Here is a 16,895-nt window from a genome sequence, read left to right on the forward strand (position 1 = left end):
AAAAATCTTGCTATCTTATCAGTGATGGCATTTATACGAGCTTCTGGTCGGGGGCCAAGCTGAGAGTGCAATCACCGTGTTCCCGAACAGCGAGGCAATGTTTTTTAATCAATGACGAGACACATGCAGTGATGATTTGGGAATGAAGTGGACCAGCCACTCGTGGCCACTCGAGGGTTGAAGTCAAACAGTTGATACATTTCTACAACTGAAATTAAATAGCATTTTTTTGTCTGCTACAGCATACATATCATATAGATCATTTACATAGATGGAAACCTTATTTCGATACAACCAGCCAATTTATAAATGTAAAAGATTTTTTCAGACTGTGACTGCGATGCACACCACAGACTAGACCCAAGAAAGGGAAACACAAGGCCATTTCTGGCCAGTGGTCAGCCACTGTAGAGAAACACAGTTTGACTGCATATAAATGTGATGACTCAAGCTCAAACATGTTCATCTTGTGTTTTCAAGTGGAACAGCCATTTCTTATAAATAATACGTTATTTTTGGATTCAGGCTTCATGTTACTCAATTTTTGTATTGCGAAATAATTATTGTGAACTTCCTCAATTCTGCTTTCAGTGTGATCAGCCAGTGAGGTTTTTACACAAGAATATGAATTATTGCTAGACCTACTGTTTTCAAAGGCTAATTATTTGACAAATTATTTTCCTTTGACTCTTCATAACATTCAGACTTGTCATTAAACCTTTAATTGAAACCTTATTTGTCAATATTTTCATGAGTTGCATATCTATTGGTTATGTTTGGAGTTGCAAAGGGCAGTTTATTCGGGGGTGTAACAGTAAAACAATTGAAACGAAGCTCATCCTTCCTCTCTGACGTGATGTTAACCCTCTCTTCTGTGTCTCTGCCCCTTCCTCCCTTAGGAAATGACCTAGAGGCCTTACAGATACATTTGTGCTTTTGTCGCTCTAATCTGCATCCGCGGAGAACAGCGAGATCTGGAAGCACACTTGTTTCCGCGGTGAGTAATATCTACCTCAGCCAGCAGACAGGGGAGAAACCAGGAAGCTGCTGGAGACTTCAGGCAGGCAGACAGAGCTATCAGCTGGCCACTCGCTCACTGCCTGCAGAGCCCTGCTTTGTGAAGAGGATTTGAGACGGACTGGATCTGTCTGCCCTGCGCCTCCCACAGCTCCTCAACCAGCCAGTGCACAAGAGCCGAAACCACATCCTCTGATTCCAGCATTTACGTACTTGTTTTTTGTTTTGTTTTATTACTGTCATTTTCCCTCTGTGCTGTTGACCAGTGTCTCATTTTCCTTGGATTCAATTTTCATTTTTCCTCTCAGCTTTTAAAAGGATTTTCTACTTTTATTAGTGCAGGCTGGTATAACTTTATATATGTAAATACATATGTGTATATACTCTATATACTGTATGAAGAAGGACTTTTTTTTCCCATTCTGAAGGAAAGTTAATGCACTTTAAAACTTGGCTGTAGTACCACTTAAAGTAAACTAAGGAGTGTTTTTGACTTTTCCTTGCCTATTATGATATTTTTTTCTGAAGCTGGAAACAGAGAATCTGGAGGTGTGTCTGTGCTGTTTTTAAGCTGGGTCTGACGTATCTGCAGCAGGGCTGCATGTAAGCATTTCACTCAGCCTGCCAGTCTTTTTGATCGACCTCCAACCTCACCGAAGTCTGTGCTGCCTCTCTACAAGGCACACTGAGATGAGCCTCTGGCAGGTAAAATCCTTGAGCTGTCTTTTTACGTAACTTGAACAGTTTCAGGACAGTTGGGTTTATTGTTTTTGTAAAAAGGACAAGAGCACTTTGCGGGGCAAAAACGAACTAAAAACCGCAGCTTCCGGTGCTGTCGCACCACTTATGTATTGTTGTAGTGCGCAGGAAAGTAAAATGGACTACAAGCGTCGCTTTTTGCTCGGCGGGTCCAAGCAGAAAGTGCAACAGCACCAGCAGTACCAGATGCCTGAGCTGAGCCGGACCCTGAGCGCCTCCCTGGCCTCCTCTTGCTCGGCCTCTTCGCCCATGGGCACCGGGGTGGGCATGCCTGGCAACTGCCACCCACCTCCTTCTGGCGCCACTACCGCGGTTGCAGACATCCAGCAAGGCATCTCCAAATATTTGGATGCCCTCAACGTGTTCTGCCGGGCCAGCGCCTTCCTCACAGACCTGTTCAGCAGTGTGTTCAGGAACTCTCACTATTCCAAAGCAGCTATGCAACTGAAGGACGTGCAGGAACACGTCATGGAGGCGGCCAGCAGGCTGACTGCAGCAATAAAGCCTGAGATCGCCAAGATGCTGATGGAGCTGAGCGCCGGGGCCGCCAACTTCAAAGACCAGAATGACTTCAGCCTGCAGGATGTTGAGGTAGGTGTTCACAAGGAATCGCACACCATCTCACTACAACCAGCTGTTGAAGTTGTTTGTATGTCACATTGTGTTGACTTAAGTAAAGTGACCCCGTCTCATGTCTGCCACCAAACAAAAAACATTCAAGTCCACTGTTTGCTTTCCTGGAAAAAATTTGTTACACTCACAACCTAAGGCGCTATAGTTGAACACCACATACTCTATCATATTCATTTACTCATGACTCTTCTTCTAGCAGTAGTGCTAAGATGCTTAGCTGCCCTCTGTCAGAAGGCTAGCTCCATGAATCAGTGTTTCCTGGCTCAAATAGGCTTCTCACGCCCAGTGTTAAGCTGGTGTCAGGATCTGAAGGTGAGGTGTGAAAAACACTGAGGATGTGAGAAGAAAAGTCATTTTTGTCACTCTGAATACCACACCATCTTTCCACAGCACTGAATTTGCTGATGTGTAAAATGTGAAACATCGTAGCTGGGGTGTTTTTCATGTGAGTTTAATAGAGGATTTGGAGACCGATGCACTAAATAACCAAAGGGCTCAGCTGTGATGTGGCAATCATTTTCCCTCTCTGTCTCAAATTGCTTTTGTATGTCTCTCTCTCTCGTTTGCACTGTTGTTTTTCTCCATTTGTCTTTTGTCGGATCTGATTGATCACAGAAGTTTTAGCTTTTCCTAAAAGTCACAGAGGGATTCACACACACCTGTGTCTGACCATTGATTCCAGAATGGTTAATTTGTGGTTGTTGCTGTTCACACAAGAAAGGGGTCTACATCTGCACTGTGTTGAGAGGAGCAGACCTTATGGCTGAGAGAACTAGAAGTAACTAGCAATAATAACGGTGTATAATCCTATAGTTGTCATAGAAACCTCTGCTCACCCCTTTCCTTGTCTTTGAAATCTAGGATGTGGTGTCAGACCCACTTTAACCCCAGGTCAGGAGGTTCATGAAGCCAGGTTATACTGTCAGACCTCAGACACAGGTTCATTTGAAATTCGAAATGGGCACCTGCAAAAGATCTGGACATAGTGATTCTAAAATGAAGTATTTATCGGAGTAATTCCATTGTGCTGCCCTAATAGACAGCCTATCATGTGGTGCCATCAGCATCGAGTAGCTGTATTTTCAGCTGTGCGTCACACCCAAACAGCCCCCGGCCTAAACCCCATCCTTCCTTATCATTACTGCATCTGCTTATTTATCCTCCATTGAATACACAATTGTGAGCTTGTGGAACTCCCTGCCGCATCCTTAACTGTTGTCTTTTGGCAGCAAATAAATATAATCATATTCAGGCTTGATATCAGGTGTACTGGGAAGTTAATAAGTATACTTACAAAGAAATACAATTCAAAAAGCCAAAATCAAATTGGAATTGTTGTATATGGAAGTGGATAGTGCAAGATGTTAAGATTATTGATTGATTGAGAATTTTGTAAAATGTAAAAGCCAACAAAACACTAAAAATAAGATCACAACAAAAGTGAAATGAGAGAAATATACAATGAGAGAAAAAAGAAAAGAAAAACGAGAACAGGTCAAACCTGATATATGCAACAGCTCAGTTGTTAATTTCTCCATAACAAATTAAATTGAATCATACATGTCAGAAGGGAGTAGGAAGCAAGTGATATACACTTAACAAATATCCTACCCCTTCTCCTCTGCTTATTAAATTATTATTAATATTATTACTGATATATTATAAAACAGTTCCAGTCTGACACTCCTCTTGCCATGGTCAGTATATAAAATACTACAGAGGAATATACAAACCATAAATATTTATAGGAAATGGGTAAAGATATTTTACAATATACATGTAAATATTGGCTTAACCAAGGCCAGTTACACATTTTAACGTCCTTTGGCCTAAAATATTAACCACCATCTCACCTCAAGTTTGTTTGCTTTCTTGCATTCAGACTCCGCTGTTTTACCTACAGGTTCCTTGGCGAATCCCTCTTTACTACACTGACATTTCTCTATTTTACCTGTCAGTCTGTTCACTACTTAGTGCAGAATTGAGAATTTAGACAAAAAATCCCCTTTTATATCGGATTCTGTGGCACCTGTGACCAACCCGTAGCTGTGTGCCACAGGTGGCTCTGTATAGGTGAAACACTACAATATGAGGCGAAAATAATGGGGGTCATTAGTGTTTCCATAATCCTTTAGCATGTAGCAGCGACTGGGTACATGGCTGCGGCCGAGACACTGGAGGGGCTGCAGGACCTCAGTGGATGTGGCTGAGCCCAAAACAGGAAACACTTTTGCACCGCAGTCAGTAAATCTGACTCTCTGTGGTCTTGGATATGCACAGATGAATATTAGAGGAAGCCCAAGTCTGTGAAAGTTTAGACCGCATGGCTTGGCAGTCACACTTGCTGTCTGGCCCCGGGCATAAAGGGTACATTTGTTAAAGCAGAGAAGGAAACACGTTAATACTTTACTTTACAATGGCCTTATTTGAGTGTTAGTTGTATTAAACTCTGAGAAAGTACTTCATGTACACAATAATATTATGTTGGTAGAGTGAAGTATGATGTGCCAGGTACATGTGAACCAAAAATAGTGAGGTTAAATGGCACAATAAGTGGTTTCTTGTAATCCCAAAATGTGTTTGTATTCATAGTACAGACCATGGTGACAGTAGAAGCAATAAGATATTTTTTCTGTTTTACTTTTGTATGGCAGGGTTTACTGAATTAGAGAGCCACAAAATAAGTCCTTGGCACAGAAATCCATGCATGTAGAAAATGAATGTATCAACATTAAAAAGTGTAAAATGTCAGAAGACCGTTCTTTGTAGTCACAAATTCAACTTGTGTAGACCTAGCTTGTGATAATTGCGACTAATTTAGCCTCTTGTATGTATTTGTGACTGTAAAAGGGATTTTCCTTTGTCTGCATGAGTCGAGGAATGCTGTTTGGCAGCTGGATGTATTATGAGGTCTTCAGAACGAACCAAATGCATTTCTGTGTTTGGGGAGTTGTGGAATGTGAAACTTTTCCCCCTGCGTTCCCTAGCTCACTTCTCCTTCTTCTCTTTCTTTCTTTCGCCCCCTTTTTTTTACCAAGAGCCCCCAAAAGTTCAGGTCAGTGGAGTCCGCTAAACAAACCTCTTTTTCTCTAAATCAGCGCCCGGCTCCCTGGCTGCTCAGAGTGACTCTGCTGCCAAATATGCATGAAAATGTCACGGTTTGTTTAGAGGCCGTTTGCAGAGCTTATGAGTTTAAACCACAGAGCGAAGACCAGAGGCAGACAGAGAGGTCCCCACGACCAGAGAGACCTTCATGGCTGCCCCCGTCAGATGACTGCATAAGCTCTCTCAGCCAACCTCAGTGCACACTGGAAACGGACTGGAAAAACAACCCCTTTGTCTTCAGCTGTTAAAAACACTCTTGCTGTCTTCTTTTTATACAGTTGCTGGTTTGTTCATGAAATGTGGTCATATCATATGAGAGTTTCATCTAGTTGCAGCGAGACATATGGTGTATTTATTGTAAGAGCTATGTTCGTTGGCTGTTTTGACTTGTTTATTGTAGAAAGAGACACAATTAGAGAGGAATTTTGAAGTTTGAACACAGTTTAGACACCGAACAACAACTAAGCTAAACATTGCACATAGTTAATGGGGTTGGATTTGATTTAAACTTATGAGGCTTCTACCGCTCTGCTGCTGACTAACCTCATGAACAATTGTGTGGCAGTCAGGATAACATTAAGCAAAAATGAAAACAAAAATAACCCGATCATTATGATCTTTTTAAAGAAGAGCACCAATTTTAGTCTAAAGAATTAAATTTTTTTGCTTACTCAGCTGATGCGATCATAATTGGTGTGCCTCAGTAAATCAGTTTCAGTTTGTCGAGTACAAATGACTAAGTGACCAGTTCAAGACAACTGTGACCTTCCTGTTTTCCTGGAATAATTGTGTACAAGGCAAGACCCAGAAAAATAAATGAAAAACAAGAGGATGTGAGCCAGCTAAAGACAGTGATTTACCCCTGATATTATACTGTGCGCTGTTTCTTTTTATTCGCAGATCAGACAGGACATGACCATCTGGTTATTATAACAACCTCACACTCCCGTTCCCTAGAAGAGGTCTATATCTCAGAAACACCGCTCTCGTAGATTCGGTGCACTTAAAGTGCAGGTGTTCTCAGAAAATGGAAGTAAAAATGTTGATTGATTCATGATTGGCCTTGTTTGGGCTTGAGAGGGGCCCAACGTCGGCTTGGCTCTGCTGCTCTCTTATTTCTCATATTTTCCATGACTGTGTGGGATACTGCACAGCCAATCACATGTGTTATCCATTATCTCGAGCTGTAGCCATGGCCTCATTTTTTTCCCCCTCACTTGGTTATTGCAGACAACTTGGTAACACTTTGAGTTGCATTTGATCTCATTGTCAGCCTGTGTTTATGCAATTTTGTGCACTTCATTAGGACACACTGCAGGTGATATTAGTTTGAATTATTTGGCTTGTATCTACACATGTAGCTTCATTACCAAGCTATTTGTGTCTTCTGTTATTTATTATTTGTCGACTTTGCATACACACTAAATCTCCGTTGATTGATTGAGCTTTGATGAGTTGCTCAGCGTCAACAGCAGGCGTAGGAATTTCTCCTCTTGTGCACACTGGATCTGGGCCTGTGTTTATCAAGCCTCCCAGAGTAAGCTCGGAGTAGGCGGTAGGCGGTATATCTGTCCTATTTTATACATAGTTCTGAGTTTAAGGATATGCATTTTACAGCAAATTTATTTTTCTTTTCTTTGTTAGCCATGCTAGTAGCAGCACAGCTCTGGTGATAGCAGTGTCAAGCGTCCACCATTTTTGTCCATACTGAAATATCTCTGTTAAAAGTATTCAAAGGATTGCTATTTTATTTTTTACACACACTCGTGTCTTCCACTAGGTTGAGATTTGTGGCTCAGAGTGAAATATTTTGACAAATACTTGGATTTGTCATTTGCTACAGATATTCAAGGTGACTTTGTTGACCCTCTGACTTCTCCTGTCGCACTGCCTGCAGTCCTCACTAGTACTTTGTTTTAGCAAATATATAGAGAAAAAAATAGTGGATACATGGGATGACAAAATTAAAGAGATGAAAATGGTAAAGCCACCAGAAAGTCATGACTTGAACACTCCAAAGAAGGTGATGGATTTGCCATCACATCCTGTTTCGTTGTTATAAAAACAGTGAAACTTCCAACAAGTGGAGGTTTCATGCCTTTTAGTTATTTACACAGTTTACTTTTGGTGTGTGTGTGTAGCTGGGTCCTGTTGTTCCTGTCTGCATCAGAAAGCAGCAACATATTTCTGTCTTTACAACTCAGCTTCCCCCTTTGAGATATTTTCAGCAGTTACCTGAAAAAGAAAACCCTGTGACCACGGTGGACCCTGTGGTGTCCTATTTCTCTTATTTTGCTAACTGGACAACAAACAACCTCTAAGCCTGGGCTCTTCTCTCACCAAACAAAAAACACACCTGGACATTTATCTCAGTAGGTGTGGAACAATCAATATTTTAGCAGTGTTCTAATAATTGCAATTGAATATATTCTTATATGTCAGTGTTCACATTTTCCTTGATAAGATCAGAACATTTTCAAATTAGAAAAATTTAAAATTACTACTTGACTTGAGCAAATTACTTCTAATTATAATAAAGTAGAGACACAGAACTACTGTTAAAAGACCAGTGTGTAAGATTTAGTGGCAACTAGTGGTATAGTTGCAGGTTCCCATGCTTTACTGTGCTTGTGCAATGAAGAAACTAGCCATGAAAACAACCACAAACAGCCCTATCTAGTGTTCTATCTATCTGTTCTGGGCTACTGGCCTCATAAATAGAAAAGGCTTGTTCTAAGCTAACAAAAACATAAGGATTCTTCTTTTCAGGTGATTAAACACTAATGAAAACATAGTTATGCATTTCAAATTCCATTTCTGTAAATATGATCCTCCAAAATGTTACACACTTAAAATATGATATATATATATATATATATAAAAATATATATAATATAAAATAAATTGGTAAAAAATATATGATAAACATTGAATAAATTGACAGACAGTGATAAGAAAACATTTTGAACACTTCTGAACCACATGTCTTGGTAAGGATGGTGTTTTTCAAGTAGTTACCCTGTTCCTCTGGCATGCGAACTGTTTTGCCTACAGACAACTGTTTCAACTATGATTACCAATGTTGTACATTTCTCTACAGGACTAGATAGATCTATAGCATCAAATGTTGTCTGGCTGCAATTTTCAGTCTCTAAGTATAAACAGACTTACTTTCCAGCTCTGACCTCTCTCTTCACGACACACACACACGACACACCACACACACAAACACAACACACACACACACAACACACACAACACAAACACAAACACACACACGACAGCACACACATACATTACTTATTCTGTCCAATATGTTCTCTGTCTGTCTTTTGCTTGCTGCACACATTGTTCTCATTCTCAGATGTTTATCTGTTTACAGCACACAATTTATCACAGATGCAAACACATGCACATGTTTAGTTAGCAAAAATCTTCCCTTTATTTTGAAAGATGTTGTACTCTGTAAAAAATATAAATAATATACTGCACCTCATTCCAAGGAAATTCCCTGCTTAACCCATATAGTGCAATAAAGTCTTTTGTTCTATGTTCTCATGTTGTAAAAAAGAAAACACTAACAAAAGGTTGTTTTGTTAGTTAAGTATTACAAGAAGTCAGTTATTCAGAGTGTTATCCAGTCACTAAGGCATGTGGATATACATGTTAGTTTCCTGGCCTGCAGGCATCCATATTGTTTGGTGTGTCAGACATTCTGACTCAGCTACTCCAGCATGTTAAGAACGATAATGAGGTATGCTTTTACAGTAATCTCTGTCATGTCTTTCTAGGTGCTGGGTCGGTGCTTCCTCACGGTGATGCAGGTCCATTTCCAGTTTCTGTCCCAGGCTTTGCAGAAGGTGCAGCCTGTGGCTCAATCCTGCCTGGCAGAGGCTCTTGCCCAGGCCCAAGAGCGTTGCGCTAATGCCCGCTCCCAAAGCTCTGATCTCGGGCCTCTCACAGAGCTGGAGGAAGCCTCCCGCTCATGGAAAGGTGCAGCTCAGGTATGCAGCTACAGGGCGCCCCAGGACTCTTCCTGGTCTGGGCCTTGGACATATGTGGTTTATCTGTGTGAGGTGAAAAGCTGACTTGTTACACATTCCTGAGAAATGCCAGCCGTTTATGATTTCCAGCCTCAATTTCCTATTTCCTCTTTTTTGGGCTGCACTTTGTCTTCAGACCTGCAGTGTTACGTTCTGTACCTCTGTAACCCCCAGCCCATGTAAAGGAGGCAGTTTTGTAAGAGGACCAAACTAATCCGCAGGCTAATCAGTCCCACTGGCCCATTTGAGCTTTGTTGTATAAAGTGAAGCAGAGGGGAGAATGGTGGGTTGATTGGTCTGTTAAGCCCTGGCATGCAGAGTGTTAGCCCTGGAGGGGACTAGGCCTCCATAGACCCCGGTAGAATGTGCTGGGGGGCCTTTTAGGCAGAGGGAGGCTGCCAGGACTCTTTTTGTCATAAGCTACAGACATGCTTTAAAAAGATGTATTTCCCAGTGCTTAACATCAGTTTTTTCAAAACTTTTATTTCATCAGTTATATTGCAAAGAAATTAAACCTCCTATCCTTTTTAAAACACATTTTGTTCTATGCATCCTTATAAGCTATCACATTTGCAGTACAATCCACTGATTCTCAAGTATTTCTTGCATTTATGTGTGAGATTGTGCTGTAGTAGTGTAGATGTCCCTGCTGTCACTTTGACCCAGTACTCTGCTGTGCCCTCAGGCCATGGCAAGGCTGAGAGAGAGGGGCCGGGACGGCTGCCTGGCAGGCATCCAGGTTCAGCAACTCTTCTGCTCCAACAACACAAACATCCCTGAGCATCAGCTGAAGGAGCTCAACATGAAGATTGACAATGCTTTACAGGTACAGTATCACCCCAAAGACCACATCACGTACTGTTATCCCAGTGACTTGTAGATTTCCTGTATTTTAAGAATGAAATCCACCTATGGGATTTATGGGAAAAGTATCACTTCTTGGTAAAAGTACAGCCATTTTGATTTTAATAAACAGGAACTTGATGATGTCATTAATGAAATTACTGTACCAGTGAAGTGTAACTGTTGTTGGTGATGAATCAATGTTGGACTGATAGCCGGTGATGTTTTCTATCTATCTCCAGGCCTACAAAGCAGCACTTGAAAGCCTAGGCCATAGTGAGTACGCACTGAAGGCCGGCTTTTTTCTTAACCCCAAAGCTGTGGAGGCAGCCTTACAGGTGGGTTCACTCTCAAGAAGTCTAAGAAGATTAATAGAAGGATATGTAGGGAGGCATAATCTTCAATTGTGTAACTGGAAAATACAACCAAAGATTTAATGATTCTTTAAATCTACACATGCAAAATGTTTACTGTTTGTTTTGTTTTTTTAACAGATCAGCAATTATTCTTTCATAGCTGCATGTCTCCATCATGTGTGCACTAATGTGCATATGTTTACATGCTTGTGTGTGTGTGTGTGTGTGTGTGTGCGCTCGCAGGGCTGCTGCAGTGAAGCAGAGGCCCAGCAGGCAGGCAGGATGCAGACCACCTCCCAGCCCATCCAATGCGAGCTGCCCACCATCCCTGTGCAGATTGGCTCACATTTCCTCAAAGGAGTGTCCTTCAACGAGTCAGCGGCTGAAAACCTCAAGCTGAAAACGGTATGGTCCCCGACTCAACTGGTCAGCTTCATACTATTTCTATTAGTTACCAACCTAGTTCGCAAAAACGTTACCCTGTCAGTTACCAAAAAAGGAATGAGTGATAACCTCAGCAGATGTGTGAACAAGTGAAATCTCTGGTCTGTAGTGTAACATTAGCAGACCGTGAAGGCGGACTGCTTTGTTGACTGCCCACTGTGTTTTGTCTCCTCAGCACACGATGTTGCAGCTCATTAAGGAGGCACTGGGCCAGAACGGAGTGACCCCCAGGGACGACTCTCCCGTCACTGAGGTCCTCAACCAAGTCTGCCCATCCAGTTGGAGAGGAGCCTGCAAGACGGCCGTCCAGCTGCTGTTTGCCCAGGCTGGTCTGGTGAGTAGAGATGTTAAAGACCAGGGTACAAGGCTACAGTAAGACTGTATTTATCAAAGAGATGGATATACTGGGATGTTTTAAATATGTTTTTGAATTCCAGCTTACATTTTTGGGCTCTAAACAACTTGTGAGTGAGCATAACGTGACATAAGCCACAGTTCAAGTATTTGTTAAAAGATAAAAGTGAAAAAGGACGTAAAAGGATGTTTTTCTCTATTACAGACATGCTCTGGATTTTCCTTTGCACATTTTTCAATCTTGTTTGAGCAAGATATGCTATGATAAACAGTTGTGTAGAAAGTTCTCTATTGGATCCTCATTCAATACTTTGCTCTTGTTAACGTCCATCACCACAGTGTAGTTAGATACTACAAAGCAGAGAAGCTGGCAAGCTAACGTGAACAGGCCTGTTGTACTTCACTGACATTTCTGCTTAAGTTACCGAATCCGCTCCTTTTGTGCGTCCGTGGGTTTGGCGACTTGCATCCCATTGTTTGTCAGATTTGTAATGGAGATGAGGAGATCTGTCCGCTTGCTTTGAGGCAGCCGAGAGGTGTAAACAAACACCAGAGAGACACAAAAGAGAAGAAACATTCCTGCAGCATCTGGTTGAAGGATGGGCTTGCCTGGGTGGGTCTGCAAACAGACCCCCCCACCCCCACCCCACACCCACCCCACACACACTCCTCCTGTTGAAAAGCAGAGTCACAGGGAGGGAGGGTCAGCAGCAGGACTCTCCTCAGAGTAACACCAGTGTGTTTATGCTCCGATGTTTATTTCGTCTGTGTGGTCTGCCCTGTTGTGTGTGTCAAGCTGAAGGAGTATTCCCATCCAGCCCTGCCAACACTGTAAAACAATCCCTGGATGATGGATGGGTGATTTGCATTAACTCCTTATCTGAGCCTATGTCCACTCAAGATTACGCAGTAGCATGCATGGACACAATACACTCACACATAGTATCTTCCCCACACTTTTTAAAACACTTACATATACATACACTCATCATACACTCACCGTAACCCCCACCACAGTCTTTTCCCTCCCCATTTTGTTCCTTCTACACTAACAGTAAGAATCACCACATCTGTTCTGTTGTTGTTCCTGGAAACATTATGCACCAGCGACTCCCTTTTGCCTTCTAGTCATGGCTTTCGGAGCTCAGCAAAGACATTGACCTCGTCTCTTTGCTGCCGTTCCTCCTCCTTCCTGCCCCCAGTGACCTTATCGTATGTGTTTCAACATGGCTGACAGACTGCGTGTGTGTGCATGTGTGTGCGTGCGTGTGCGTGTGCGTGTGTGGCTTTCTCACATGGGCAGCCAGGGGTTTCCGAGGATACACCTGTTTTTTTAAAATAACAATAGGGTAACTTCCTGCAATACAGGAAATGGACTCCTCCCACTTTCTCTCCCTCTTTGTGACCCAGCTGCGTGGGTCTCAAGGAGCCAAGGCCACTTTCAAAGAACTGGCAAATAAATTTGACTAGCAGGAAGGCTAGCCTGTTTGTTGTCACTGGCTGATTGAATGCTTTCAGCTTCCTCACCTTGAACTGCCTCTCTCTGCTTGGTGGGAAATTAATGCCAGACACCAATGAAAGGCTTTTGACTTCTGGCTATGTCTGTAAAAGGCTGTAAAACCAGTCTGTTTTGTTTCAAGACTGTCATTTTTGTTGCGTTGTCCAGTTCCACAGACAGTATGCTCTAAACTTTTGTGCATTGCTTGCACAAGCAGAATTCATAATAATGGAATAAATGGCTATTTATTTTAAGATTTTTTGAGGAGATGCTTATGTAGGTGTGTTTCTGTGTCCCAACAGGTGGTTGTTGATACAGCTCAGATTGAGAACAAGGAGGCCTATGCTCCCCAGATCACTCTTGAGGGTTCCAAGGTGGTGGTCCAGGTTCCCTCTACATGGTAAGCAACTGTGAAACCTTTTTTATATGGTTAGAAATACTCACAGGTCAAGTTTAACTTACTAAACACACCAAGTCTTGATGAGAAATATGAAACATATGAAGGTAACTTGGATTATTACCCAGTTACAGTTACATGCACCAATATTTGATTCTGTGGTTTTATGCACAAAACAGAATGTAAATGCAATAGCTTAAATGGGCAAGTTACATATACACAGTCAGATAAGAGAGAAGAGACATTAGAGAACAAAATGAATTGTTGATTCTTGCTTTCAGTGTACACTAACAGGCTTCCCTAAAGGGGGATATAAAACTCATAATCTGGCTTTCACAACACAATGAAGATGAATGGGAGTCTGGTTACTGCCTGTATATATAGTACATATTAGCAATTTCTTGTTTCTGAATATCAAATGTCATGTATTCACCTCTTTAGCAAATGCACCTGGGCTTTTGTGTGCAAATAATTGTGTTGGATTTGTAGTTGATGTCCTGTCCCGTCATGTTCAGGTGTCTGAAGGAGGACCCAGCCACTATGTCCTTGCTCCAGCGGAGCTTGGACCCTGAGAAGACACTTGGTCTGGTAGATGTGCTGTACACAGCAGTGTTTGACATCAACAGGTGGAAGGAGAGAAAGTAAGTGAATGTTAAATAATAAATATTATTTAATAATTTTATTCCCCCGAACTACAACCGTGAAAGAACCCTTAGTTGAGTATATTCAGATAACTGTAATAAGTACTTTTAATCCAAAATATTTAAATAATTGTTATTCTCTTCCCTTCAAAAGAGAGCAAGCCTTGCCCACCATTCAGATACAGCTGCAGCGGGAGAGCCCAGACTATGGCGGTCAGGCAGACCTGCCTCCAGGCACCAGTTCCAAGACCTCCAGTGGATTGCCCAAAACAATATCCAAGCTGACTTCAAAGTTTACCAAGAAGGTCTCATCCAGCTCTAATAGTGGGGGCAGTTACTCCATCCCTAACACCCCGTCTCGCACCATGCTAACAACCAGTAGCTCTGAGGATAAGGCCAAGAGCCTGGGCCACAGTGATGGGAGGCTACAGAGCATCCTGCAGATGAGCAGCTTGTCCTGCACCCCCGACTCTACCCAGCAAAGCCAGCTGGCCAACGGCTCAGTGTCCGAGGACCAGGGGATGAACCTGCCGACGGACCAAGAGATGCAGGATGTCATCGACTTTCTCTCAGGATTCAACATGGGAAAATCCCAGCAGGCATCGCCCCTGGTCAAGAGGAGGAACTCTGTGGCTTCTGCAAACCCCGCTGAGCTGAAGCCCCCAAGTGGACCTCCGCCAACTTCTCAGTCTATCTCTCACAATGCCCTGCAGCCCCAAGCTCAGACCCTGTCCCAACCCCAGCCCCAGGCGGTGCAGAAGCAGCAGCCTCAGCCACAAACACAGCCACCTCCTCCACAACAACTACAGCCCCAACAACAGCAGCCCCCTCCTCCACCACAACAGCCCTCCCCACAGGCCCTGCAGTACTACCAGCACCTCCTGCAGCCTATCAGTCAGCAGCAGCCACCTCCTCCCCAGCTTCCTCCTCAGCAGACCCCACCCCAGGTCCTGCCACAGCAAAGAGTGGCAAGCAAGTGGCTCGGCACCTCTGGGCAACAGCCTCCACCGCAAGGCCCGCCAGCAGGGCTGTCACCCCTGGGTCCAATAGGGCAGTGGGGGTCTCCTGGACTGCCGGATCTGAGCTCAGATCTGTACAGTCTGGGCCTGGTTAGCACCTACATGGACAGTGTCATGTCAGAGATGCTGGGTCAGAAGCCGCAGGGGCCACGCAACAATACTTGGCCCAACAGGGACCAGAGTGAAGGAGTGTTTGGAGTCCTGGGAGACACGCTGCCCTTCGACCCAGCAGGTGAGATCCACCTTACTTTTATGCATGAGGTGTGCCGAGACTGACGTTATGCAGCAGGTTCATTAAAAGTTCACCCCCAAACAGACAAATAAGACATAAGCTGCACATTCACACTCCATTTATGTATGAGATGATACAGTGTGTCATCCTTTGTCCAGATAAGTGGATAATGGCTGAATTGTGGTTGATTGTGGCTTAATCATTTTTCTTGTCTTCAATCAGATTGAGCTTGGGATTCAAATATTGTTCACTAGGTAGTGTTATTGGATATTAACAGACAAAACTGCATGCCATTCATTTTCTCTGCAAATCATCATCCTGTATATTGGACCTTGTACATCTTCCAGGATAGTTGTTACTGTTCCAAGCACCATTTTTATAAAGGTATGGCCTGTCATCTCTTTCGTCACGAAGAGCTGTCCAAATAGGAGTGTTGGTCTCAACCTCCCATGCTCCTCAGTGTCAGACTGTTATGTCAGCAGTGTGAGGGGGAGGGCCAAGCTTGGAGCTTTGCTGACATCGTTGCGTTATTAAAAAAGCCTTCAGAAGCAGCTTAGCAATGTTTTTATGACCAACAATGCAGTTATTAGTTAGTTATTCATTATACCAGGAGACTAATACTCAATAGCGTTTGGGTGTCCTAACTTACCCTAAGTGTCCATATCATCCAGTTGAAACCATTAAGATGCTGGCAGTGGGTATCCAGCTGACATATAAAAAGTTACTGATCTAAATTAAAATCTTTATTGTCCTATAAAAGAAAGTTTGTTTGCAGGTATCAGGTGATAACATGAATGGACTACTGTACAAAGATTATTATCATTCACTTAGGGCAACATCATTACGTTACAGTAAAGCAGTGTAATGGCAGTGAGGATAAATGGTGTCCCTGCTGGTTGTAGTCTTTAGCCAAAGCACTCCGAAGTGGTGTCAAGACGGCAAATTCCAAGGAAATAATAAGGCAAGACTACACTCAACCTATGTTTATTAGGCTTTATTTACTGCATTCTGTATGACAGATTGGCTTGTCGTTGGGCAGGTATCATGTCATGCTGCAGTGTGTAATAAAACAGTCTGATACTATTTATTACTATTTATAACCTATGTTGTAACCATTCAAGCAAACTTTGCAGCCTGGTCTGTGTAACATAATCAATGTAGGTCAGATAGTGTGAGCAGCTATTTTCCCCTGCATGTAGCTGCCACTGTAAGTTGACAATTTATGCTGAATTTAGCCTCTGTCAGTTGCTATTTTTACAGTGCAGCAGACTCTTTTGATTGCAGTCGAGGCCTATTGTGCTGGGTTGACTTATGCCCATTGTGATTTTTCTGCTATGGTAGACAGTCTGGCTAAACGGACTGAGCTCCAGGGAGCGAAAGAGAAAAGCTGAGGATGTCAGAAACTCATAGTTGTGTTTATCCTCTCTTTCCATGCACAGTTGGCTCTGACCCCGAGTTTGCGCGTTACGTTGCCGGCGTCAGTCAGGCCATGCAGCAGAAACGGCAGGTGCAGCACATCCGTCGCCCTAGCAACCCGCGCAGCAACTGGCCAAT

The 16,895-nt window shown here is 43.0% G+C and overlaps 1 protein-coding gene across 6 annotated transcripts in view; it reads left to right on the forward strand.

The window, feature by feature from the left end:
- Positions 1–16,895, forward strand: part of LOC118343370 (granule associated Rac and RHOG effector protein 1-like) — a 31,979-nt gene that overhangs the window by 11,002 nt on the left and 4,082 nt on the right. For 4 of the 6 annotated variants that reach the window (XM_035682157.1, XM_035682158.1, XM_035682160.1 and 1 more), the window contains exons 2-11: positions 900–2,367; positions 9,306–9,518; positions 10,243–10,383; positions 10,643–10,738; positions 11,000–11,161; positions 11,376–11,534; positions 13,355–13,452; positions 13,965–14,090; positions 14,245–15,341; positions 16,781–16,858. In XM_035682157.1, coding sequence (XP_035538050.1) covers positions 1,864–2,367; positions 9,306–9,518; positions 10,243–10,383; positions 10,643–10,738; positions 11,000–11,161; positions 11,376–11,534; positions 13,355–13,452; positions 13,965–14,090; positions 14,245–15,341; positions 16,781–16,858 — 2,674 coding nt within the window. In that variant the 5' untranslated portion in view covers positions 900–1,863. The remainder of the gene's footprint in view (positions 1–899; positions 2,368–9,305; positions 9,519–10,242; positions 10,384–10,642; positions 10,739–10,999; positions 11,162–11,375; positions 11,535–13,354; positions 13,453–13,964; positions 14,091–14,244; positions 15,342–16,780; positions 16,859–16,895) is intronic. The other 2 variants (XM_035682162.1, XM_035682161.1) reach the window with 2 other exon arrangements.

This window comes from Morone saxatilis, unplaced genomic scaffold (assembly GCF_004916995.1).
Source record: "Morone saxatilis isolate NCDOM2014 unplaced genomic scaffold, NCSU_SB_2.0 Contig11, whole genome shotgun sequence".
Taxonomy (NCBI): Eukaryota; Metazoa; Chordata; class Actinopteri; family Moronidae; genus Morone; species Morone saxatilis.